The sequence below is a fragment of the Salvelinus alpinus genome, chromosome 2 (assembly GCF_045679555.1).
Source record: "Salvelinus alpinus chromosome 2, SLU_Salpinus.1, whole genome shotgun sequence".
Taxonomy (NCBI): domain Eukaryota; kingdom Metazoa; phylum Chordata; class Actinopteri; order Salmoniformes; family Salmonidae; genus Salvelinus; species Salvelinus alpinus.
Window position 1 is genome coordinate 113,535,173 of NC_092087.1, and position 11,354 is coordinate 113,546,526.

The 11,354-nt window shown below is 40.9% G+C and overlaps 1 protein-coding gene across 1 annotated transcript; it reads right to left on the bottom strand.

Annotated features, from left to right (window-relative positions):
• Positions 1–474: 474 nt before the first annotated feature.
• LOC139542229 (zinc finger protein 180-like) lies at positions 475–3,576 on the bottom strand. Its single transcript, XM_071347418.1, has 2 exons — positions 3,567–3,576; positions 475–3,132 (listed from the first exon to the last, which is right to left on the bottom strand). Exons 1-2 carry the CDS (start codon positions 3,574–3,576, stop codon positions 2,168–2,170), a joined length of 975 nt encoding a protein of 324 aa, XP_071203519.1. The 3' UTR covers positions 475–2,167.
• Between the last annotated feature and the right edge of the window lie 7,778 nt (positions 3,577–11,354).

The following is an 11,354-nucleotide window of genomic DNA, read 5'->3' on the forward strand; positions in this document are numbered from 1 at the left end:
TTATATGTGGTGACCTGACTGCGTCCAGACTGTCAAAGGCCCATCCTGGTAGATCTGAACCTAATTCAGCTTGGAGTGATCAGATAACAGAAGTCACATTTAGGTGCCAGGTGTAACTGAGTCCATAGATGCTCCATATCCATTACTTTGAGTGTTTTATGTAATATGACTAAATATGTTTCTTTCTGTGTTGCAGGGGCAGTCAAGAAATGGAACGACAAGGCCACAGTTCGAACGTGACATAAGCAGAGCTGTGGGAGACCACCTCAAGCCCCTGGTAGAGCCGCGGGTGGTGTTTACCACTCCACCAGCAGAGCTGTGGGAGACCACCTCAAGCCCCTGGTAGAGCCGGGGGTAGTGTTTACTACTCCACCACGCCTTCAGCAGGCTGGAACAGTGGGATTGCTACTGTTTTTCATACTAAGATGGAGGGTCTGTTGATTGATCAGTCATTGGGTTCATTTGTTGAAATCAAATCAAGCTTTATTTATACAGCACATTTCAGACATGGATGCAACACAATGGCTTCACAGGAGAAAACAATGAAAATAAACAGGAATATTTAGTACACAAAAATAACAGGATAAAAAAAACAGAAGATTATCAACTGAAACACCAATGAGCTGCCATTGATTAAAACTCTAATTGGATGCAATACCCAAATATAAGCTTGTTTTTTAGGAGGGGTTCTCAAAGACACTATGGGGGTGTCCACTGAACGTTGACTAGTAACAACAACTGGGACCTAAAAGACACCCACCATGAGACCCACTAAATCTGCCCAAGAAGAGGCAAACAAAAGAAAAACCCACACCAAACTTAAAGACAGGAAGCAAACCAAAAAGGTGGAGCAACTAAAGGTGTTGACTCTCCACATCTATCAAGACAACTGGAGCACTGGGCCAGACACTCTTAAATAGAACCTGGACCTGCTCAGGTGAAACACCTTCCCACTAACGAGATGGACAAGCCAGCACAGGTGTAACACATACTGACTAACGAGGTGACACCAATCAGTGCGTCCTATGTGCTAACGAGCTATACGTGCTAAAGTCCAACCTCGAAGCATAAATGGAAAAACCAAAGTCTTTAACACCTTCCCCTTAGGACAACAAATATATTTTATATTTATGACTCAATTTATTAGGATTGTTAATAAAATTTATTATAGATCGATTTATTATACTGCGTCCATGTGTATAAGCTGCGAGTACGTTGAAATTAAATTGTTTTCTTTTCAAATTTCAACTAAAACCAAACTTATATTGTACGTCGGGCAGACATTTTGCTAGGTGGGATATCCCCAATGTCACAGTTCAAACGTGTCCAAATCAATAGTCCAAATGCAGAAACAGTTTGTGATAAATTGAAAACCTAAATGTAAAATGTGCTATATACACAAACATCTGCCACAATAATCATATTACTTGTATTTATATAAACAAGCTCCTTATAATCTGCACAAGCACCAGAAACGCTGTTGTTTTGACAAGTAGCAATAAATCACTGATATTGATTAGGGTGGAAATCAGGTTGTATGTGCTGTTGAAACTAACAACTAAAAAAACACATGGAAATGGGAGATATATTTTACCTCACTGGTTAGAGGACAACCTGCAGAAAACAGTCAGCAACATTTTGGAGTGATGGATTTCGATTCAAGTGAGTCACCAATATGGTAAGTGTCACACAACTCTTTTTTTTGTTAGTCAAAAAAAAGTTTGGGGGCAAACGTTTAGGCATCTACACTGTGACATTATTAAAAGACTACTACAACGTTAAAAAATTGTACATTGTGACATTAATTCATTGATATCATGAAACAACTCCTTCATGTATGTATTTTCTGATGTTTGATCAGAGATATTTTATCAGAGTATCTCTTGTCACACTGATCACAGCTATAAGATTTCTCTCCTGTGTGTGTTCTCTGGTGTGACGTCAGGCCTCCAGATTGACCAAAACTCTTTCCACATTGACCACAACTATAAGGTTTCTCTCCTGTGTGTGTCCTCTGGTGTGAAGTCAGCTGGCTTGATGTAGTAAAACTCTTCCCACATTGACCACAGCTATAAGGTTTCTCTCCTGTGTGTATTCTCTGGTGCACTGTCAGCTCTACAGATTGACCAAAACTCTTCCCACATTGACCACAACTATAAGATTTCTCTCATGTGTGTATTCTCTGGTGTTGAGTCAGAGCTCCAGATTGACTAAAACTCTTCCCACATTGATCACAACTATAAGGTTTCTCGCCTGTGTGTGTTCTCTGGTGTATCTTCAGATGGCTAGATGCTGTAAAACTCTTCCCACATTGACCACAGCTAAAAGGTTTCTCTCCTGTGTGTGTTCTCTGGTGTACAATCAGATGTCTATATCTAGTACATCTCTTCCCACACTGGTCACAGCTAAACGGTTTCTCTCCTGTGTGTGTTCTCTGGTGTAATGTCAAATGGCCAGATGCAGTAAAACTCTTCCCACATTGGTCACAGCTAAAAGGTTTCTCTCCTGTGTGTGTTCTCTGGTGTATCTTCAGATGGCTAGATGTAGTAAAACTCTTCCCACATGGGTCACAGCTAAAAGGTTTCTCTCCTGTGTGTGTTCTCTGATGTATTGTCAAATGGCCAGAGCGATCAAAACTCTTCCCACATTGGTCACAGCTAAAAGGTTTCTCTCCTGTGTGTGTTTTCTGGTGTACAGTCAAATGGCTAGATCTAACAAAACTCTTCCCACATTGACCACAGCTATAAGATTTCTCTCCTGTGTGTGTTCTCTGGTGTACAGTCAAATTGCAAGATCTAACAAAACTCTTCCCACATTGACCACAGCTATAAGATTTCTCTCCTGTGTGTGTTCTCTGATGTCGAGTCAGAACACTAGATGTAGTAAAACTCTTCCTACATTGACCACAGCTATAAGGTTTCTCTCCTGTGTGTGTTCTCTGGTGTATTTTAAGTTCTGATGAAGATTTGCAACCTTTCCCACAGTCAGAGCAGAAGTGAGATTTCTTCCCTGTGGTTCTCTGCTGGTGTTTCTTGAGGTGTTTTGATGTGGAGAGACTCTTCTCTGCCTCGTCAGCATCATGATGTTGTTGAGGCTCCCCAGAGGATCCACGATAGTCACGTCTCTCTCCTGTGTGAACAACAAGTCAGACAGATGGTTAAAGGCCTACAACAGCAGAAATCCACTGTAAAAGGTGATGCCAACAGCGTAGCCATGATGTTGTACAACAATTGACGTCTGCCCTTGGTTCACTCCAGACTTGACTGCCCTTGACCAGCACAAAAACACCCTGTGGCGTACTGCACTAGCATCGAATATTCCCCGCGATATGAAACTTTCAGGGAAGTCAGAAACCAATACACACGGTCAGTTTGAAAAAGCTAGCCTTTACTTTCCTAACAGAAATATGCATCCTGCAGCACTAATTCCCAAAAGTTTTGGGACACTGTAAAGTCCATGGAAAATAAGAGTATCTCCTCCCAGCTGCCAACTGCACTGAGGCTAGGAAACACTGTCACCACTGATAAATCCACGACAATAGAGCAATTCAATAAGCATTTTTCTACGGTTGGCCATGCTTTCCACCTGGCTACCCCAACCCCGGCTAACAGCTCCGCACCCCTCGCAGCAACTTGCCCAAGCTCCCCCTGCTTCTCCTTCACCCAAATCCAGACAGCTGATGTTCTGAAAGAGCTGCAAAATCTGGATGCCTAAAAATCAGCTGGGCTAGACAATCTGGACCATCTATTCCTAAAATGATCTGCCGAAATTGTTGCAACCCCTATTACTGGTCTGTTCAACCTCTCTTTCGTATCGTCTGAGATTCCTAAAGATCTGAAAGCTGCCGCGGTCATCCCCCTCTTCAAAGGGGGTGACACTCTAGACCCAAACTGTTACAGACCTATATCCATCCTGTCATGCCTTTTCTAAAGTCTTCGAAAGCCAAGTGAACAAACAGATCACTGACCATTTCAAATCCCACTGTACCTTCTCCGCTATGCAATCTGGTTTCCGAGCTGGTCACGGGTGCACCTCAGCCACCCTCAACGTCCTAAACGATATCAAAACCGCCATCGATAAAAGACAGTACTGTGCAGCCGTATTCATCAACCTAGCCAAGTCTTTCGACTCTGTCAATCACCGTATTCTTATCGGCAGACTCAACAGCCTTGGTTTCTCAAATGACTGCCTCGCCTGGTTCACCAACTACTTCTCTGATGGAGTTCAGTGTGTCAAATCGGAGGGCCTGTTGTCCGGACCTCTGGCAGTCTCTATGGGGGTGCCACAGGGTTCAATTCTCAGGCTGACTCTCTGTATATGGATGATGTAACTCTTGCTGTGGGTGTTTCTCTGATCCACCTCTACGCAGCCGACACCATTCTGTATACATCTGGCCCTTCTTTGGACACTGTGTTAACAAACCTCCATACGAGCTTCAACGCCATACAACACTCCTTCCGTGGCCTCCAACTGCTCTTATATGCTAGTAAAACTAAATGCTCTTCAACCGATCGCTGCCCGCATCCGCCTGCCCGACAAGCATCACTACTCTGGACTAGAGGTCGACCGATTATGATTTTTCAATGCCGATACCGATTATTGGAGGACAAAAAAAGCCGATACCGATTAATCGGACGATTTATTTAAAAAAATAATGTTTTTTAAATATATATATATATCATACACACACATTTTTGTAATAATGACAATTGCAACAATACTGAATGAACAATGAACACTTTTATTTTAACTTAAAATAATACATAAATACACACACACGCACACAGCTCTGAAGTGACAATGATACTGAAGAGTCTGCTTAGGAGACAAATACTCTCAACTGTTTGAATAAAAATTTAGTTTAAGTTACCTGTGATGAATGTTGAAAACAAAATCCTTAATTTCTATATGCAGGAAATCCTATTTTAATAATGGGCATGGTAAGAATTGACAACCAAAGTGTGAGTCATAATTCCCATGACACCTAGCAAAAAGCGGTTCCTTCATTTATTGCATAGGATATTTTTAGATTCACTTAAAATAAGGTCTGTGTTTCGTGTAGGCTTACATCACCGTGCCAATTTTATAACTGTGTAGATATCCATAGGACAAGGTAACTCTGATCAATATTTGCTAAATATAAGCGAAGATAAAAAAAATTATAGAGTGGATTTATGAAAATATGTTGACAAACGTTACCTTATCCTAGTGAGATTTACACGGGTATCAAAACGTTGAGGCGGTTTAAGCCTGCACGAAACACAGACCTTATTTGAAGTAGATCAAGACATTCTCTATGGAAGACATGAACGGTAAAATAATGAAGGAACCCCTTTCAAATTCAGCCGCAAGTTATTACAGGAATTATAACGCGTCGACTATTTCTCTCTAAACCATATACCTTTGACTAATCCGGAAACTTTCACCTCGAAAACAAAACGTTTATTCCGTTCCGTATGTTATCTAACGGTTGGCATCTACGAGTCTAAATATTCCTGTTACATTGCACAACCTTCAATGTTGTTATAATTACGTAAAATTCTGGCAAATTAGTTCGCAAAGAGCCAGGCGGCCCAAACTGTTGCATATACCCTGACTCTGCGTGCAATGAACGCAAGAGAAATCACACAATTTCACCTGGTTAATATTGCCTGCTAACCTGGATTTCTATTAGCTAAATATGCAGGTTTAAAAATATATACTTGTGTATTGATTTTAAGAAAGGCATTGATGTTTATGGTTAAGTACACATTGGAGCAATGACAGTCATTGATTGATTGTTTTTTATAAGATAAGTTTAATGCTAGCTAGCAACTTACCTTAGCTTACTGCATTCGCCAACAGGCAGGCTCCTTGTGGAGTGCAATGTAATCAGGTGTTAGAGCATTGGACTAGTTAACTGTAAGGTTGCAAGATTGGATCCCCCGAGCTGACAAGGTAAAAAATCTGTCGTTCTGCCCCGTTCCTAGGCCGTCATTGAAAATAAGAATGTGTTCTTAACTGACTTGCCTAGTTAAATAAAGATTAAATAAAGTTGTAAAAAAAATTATATATATATTTAAAAAAAATACATCTGCAAATCGGCGCCCAAAAATACCGATTTCCGATTGTTATGAAAAATTGAAATCGGCAATTCCGATTAATCGGTCGACCTCTACTCTGGACGGTTCTGACTTAGAATATGTGGACAACTATAAATACCTAGGTGTCTGGTTAGACTGTAAACTCTCCTTCCAGACTCACATTAAGCATCTCCAATCCAAAGTTAAATCTAGAATCGGCTTCCTATTTCCTATAGCCTCCTTCACGCTGCCAAACATGGCCTCGTAAAACTGACTATCCTACCGATCCTTGACGTCGGTTATGTCATTTACAAAAGGTGATTCTACAAAGTATTGAAAAGTATTATTGGTGTGAATACAAGAACAATAACATAGGCCTACTGTAGGACCCATAACTTCACCTAACAGCATACACCTACTGTAGGACCCATAACTTCACCTAACAACAACATAGACCTACTGTAGGACCCATAACTTCACCTAACAACAACATAGACCTACTGTAGGACCCATAACTTCACCTAACAACAACATAGACCTACTGTAGGACCCATAACTTCACCTAACAACAACATAGACCTACTGTAGGACCCATAACTTCACCTAACAACAACATAGACCTATGACTATAAATAATTTAATATTTACAGGTGAAACATGGACACTAAAATGTCTTTTTCATGACATTTCATAACCTGATCACCAGATAATTTTGTGAATAATCCCACTAGGCTACTCTGTAATGTGATGTCATTCTAAATGTCCTGAATAACGGAAAATAGCTCTGTGTGTTGTACAATAGCCCATCCATTAAGGAACAGTTCTCTCTCTACACATGAGCTAAGTATCTCCGTGTCGAAACAGACTAACGAGACCCTACTGTAAATCAAGCAGACAATAACACAATATAAACATCAATTTGTTAGGGATGTTGGATCCAACGTGGAGCACGGCATAACTGTCTTTACCAGAGTAATGAATGAAGAAGCACTTTGGTTGTTGCATGTCGTGATGTTTGTCATGTGACTGGCATTCAGAAAATGATTTCCTGGATCAGCTGATGATAGTTGAACATGTGACTGTTTCTAAAATGCTACAGTATTAAGAATTATGTGTAATTATTGAACCAGTTATATGCATATCATATTTTCTGGGCCCGAGTAGCAGGCAGTTTAATTTGGGCACGCTTTTCATCCAAAATTCCAAATGCTGCCCCCTACCCTAGAGAAGTTAAGCTCGAGACCTTGGGTCTCGACCCCACCCTGTGCAACTGGGTCCTGGACTTTCTGACCGGCTGCCCCCAGGTGGCGAAGGTAGGAAACAATATCGTCACCCTGTTGATCCTCAACACTGGGGCCCACAAGGGTGCGTTCTGAGCCCTCTCCATTACTCCCTGTTCACCCATGACTGCGTGGCCATGCACGCCTCCAACTCAATCATCAAGTTTGCAGACAACGCTACAGTGGTAGGCTTGATTACCAACAATGACGAGACGACCTACAGGGAGGAGGCGAGGGCCTTCGGAGTGTGGTGTCAGGAAAATAACCTCTCACTCAACATCAACGAAACAAAGGAGATGATCGTGGACTTCAGGAAACTGCAGAGGGAGCACCCCCCCCCCATCCACATTGATGGGTCAGTAGTGGAGAAGGTGGAACGTTTTTAGTTCCTCGGCGTACATCACAGACAAACTGAAATGGTCCACCCACACAGACAGTGTGGTGAAGAAGGCGCAACAGCGACTCTTCAACCTCAGGAGGCTGAAGAAATTTGTCTTGTCACCGAACACACTCACAAACTTTTACAGACGCACAATCGAGAGCATCCTGTCGGGCTGTATCACCGCCTGGTATGGCAACTGCACCGCCCTCAACCGCAAGACCCTCCAGAGGGTGGTCCGGTCTGCACAAGGCATCACCGGGGCAAACTACCTGCCCTCCAGGACACCTACACCACTCGATGTCACAGGAAGGCCAAAAAGATCATCAAGGACAACAACCACCCGAGCCACTGCCTGTTCACACCGCTATCATCCAGAAGGCGAGGTCAGTACAGGTGCAACAAAGCTGGGACCGAGAGACTGAAAAAACAGCTTCTATCTCAAGGCCATCAGATCACTAACATAGAGAGGCTGCTGCCAACATACAGACTCAATCTCTGGCCACTTTAATAAATGGACTTAATAAAAGGTATCACTAGTCACTTTAAATAACGCAACTTTAATAATGTTCACATATGCTACATTACCCTCATATGTATATACAGTATATGTATATACTCACATGTATTTACAGTATTCTATACCATCTACTGCATCTGCCAATGACGCACGGCCATCGCTCATCCATGTATTTATATGTACATATTCTTATTCATCCCTTACATTTGTGTGTATAAGGTAGTTGTTGTGAATTTGTTAGATTACTTGTTAGATATTACTGCATTGTCGGAACTAGAAGCACAAGCATTTCGCTACAGTCGCATTAACATCTGCTAACCATGTGTATGTGACCATTAACATCTGCTAACCATGTGTATGTGACCATTAACATCTGCTAACCATGTGTATGTGACCATTAACATCTGCTAACCATGTGTATGTGACCATTAACATCTGCTAACCATGTGTATGTGACCATTAACATCTGCTAACCATGTGTATGTGACCAGTAACATCTGCAAGCATTTCGCTACAGTCGCATTAACATCTGCTAACCATGTGTATGTGACCATTAACATCTGCTAACCATGTGTATGTGACCATTAACATCTGCTAACCATGTGTATGTGACCATTAACATCTGCTAACCATGTGTATGTGACCATTAACATCCGCTAACCATGTGTATGTGACCATTAACATCCGCTAACCATGTGTATGTGACCATTAACATCCGCTAACCATGTGTATGTGACCATTAAGAACTAGTGTATCTATCATTTCCTATACAACATGTATTTTTTTTAGTAACGTTTATGAATAGTTATTTGGTCAGAATAGGTGAGTGTCATAAAAATATCCAGACATAATGGGAAAAATATGCTACGTTAGCACAATGTATAACCACTGATTTCAGCTCTAAATATGCAAATTTTCGAACAAAACATAAGTGTATGTATAACCTGATGTTATAGGACTGTCATCTGATGAAGCTTATCAAGGTTAGTCAAAAGTTATATATCTTTTGCTGGTTTGTTTTTACGATCGCTAACTTTTGCTGCTGGTAAATGGCTTGTGTTTCTGGCTATTGTGGTAAGCTAATATAATGCTATATTGTGTTTTCGCTGTAAAACACTTAAGAAATCGGAAATATTGGCTGGATTCACAAGATGCTTGTGTTTCATTTGCTGTACACCATGTATTTTTCATAAATGTTTTATGATGAGTATTTAGGTATTCCACGTTGGTGTCTGTAATTACTCTGGCTGCTTCGGTGCTATTTGTAACTGTGATGGTAGCTGCAATGTTAAACTGATTTATACCTGAAATATGCACATTTTTCGAACAAAACATAGATTTATTGTATAACATGTTATAAGACTGTCATCTGATGAAGTTGTTTCTTGGTTAGTTTGGTTGGTTCTTGGTTAGTTAGGTTGGTTTTGTGCATGCTACCTGTGCTGTGAAAAATGTCTGTCCTTTTTTGTATTTGGTGGTGAGCTAACATAAATATACGTGGTGTTTTCGCTGTAAAACATTTTAAAAATCGGACATGTTGGCTGGATTCACAAGATGTTTATATTTCATTTGCTGTATTGGACTTGTTAATGTGTGAAAGTTAAATATTTCTAAAAAATATATTTTAAATTTCGCGCCCTGCACTTGAGCTGGCTGTTGTCATAAGTGTACCGGTGTCGAGCTGCAGCCATAACAAGTTAAATAAGCATGCCCCTTTCAATGATGTTAACTTCTTATGGCTGCAAGGGGCAGTATTGAGTAGCCAGTTAAATCGTGCCCATTTCAAACGGCCTCGTACTCAATTCTTGCTTGTACAATATGCATATTCATATTACTATTGGATAGAAAACACTCTAGTATCTAAAACCGTTTGAATTATTTCTCTGAGTGAAACAGAAGTCATTCTGCAGCACACTTCCTGACCAGGAAGTGGAATGTCAGAAATCGATGCTCTGTTGAACTTCCTGCCTATACATGGGCATGATACGTAAGAGTCTACATACACTTCATACACCTTCCCCTGGTTGTCAAGAGGCGGTGAGAGAAAAAAATTCGTGTTTATCTTGGTCTGAGGTGGAATTAAAGCTCTTTGTTTGACGTGACCGTCCACTTCCTGTTTCTGGAGCGCGCGAAAGAGGACATGGATTTGCCTTTTGTTTTGCTCTCGTTATGGACGACTAACATCTCCGTCTTAGATTTTATTTGATACATATGACCATATCATCGTAAAGTATGTTTTTTCAATATAGTTTAATCAGATTATAGAAATTTTTTCGGGAGTTTTGCCGTGTTCCGTTCTCTGACTTTGTTTACGTTGGAGAGATCCGTGCCACTTGGCAAGTGCCCATGCTAAATCAAAAGGGAAATTTGACATTCCAGATCCAAACAACGACTGTTCTGGACAAAGGACACCTTGTCCAACATTCTGACGGAAGATCACCAAAAGTAAGAAACATTTTATGTTTGATGCCCCACGAGGTGAAATCTTGCATGGAGCCCCAGACCGAGGGTGATTGACCGTCATCTTGAACTTCTTCCATTTTCTAATAATTGCGCCAACAGTTGTTTCCTTCTCACCAAGCTGCTTGCCTATTGTCCTGTAGCCCATCCCAGCCTTGTGCAGGTCTACAATTTTATCCCTGATGTCCTTACACAGCTCTCTGGTCTTGGCCATTGTGGAGAGGTTGGAATCTGTTTGATTGTGTGTGGACAGGTGTCTTTTATACAGATAACGAGTTCAAACAGGTGCAGTTAATACAGGTAATGAGTGGAGAACAGGAGGGCTTCTTAAAGAAAAACTAACAGGTCTGTGAGAGCCGGAATTCTTACTGGTTGGTAGGTGATCAAATACTTATGTCATGCAATAAAATGCAAATTAATTATTTAAAAATCATACAATGTGATTTTCTGGATTTTTGTTTTAGATTCCGTCTCTCACAGTTGAAGTGTACCTATGATAAAAATTACAGACCTCTACATGCTTTGTAAGTAGGAAAACCTGCAAAATCGGCAGTGTATCAAATACTTGTTCTCCCCACTGTATCTGTACCTTCTTCTTGATCCCAATTGCATTGTGTCCATGTTCTGTCCTATAAGAATTTCAAAGGAAGAGA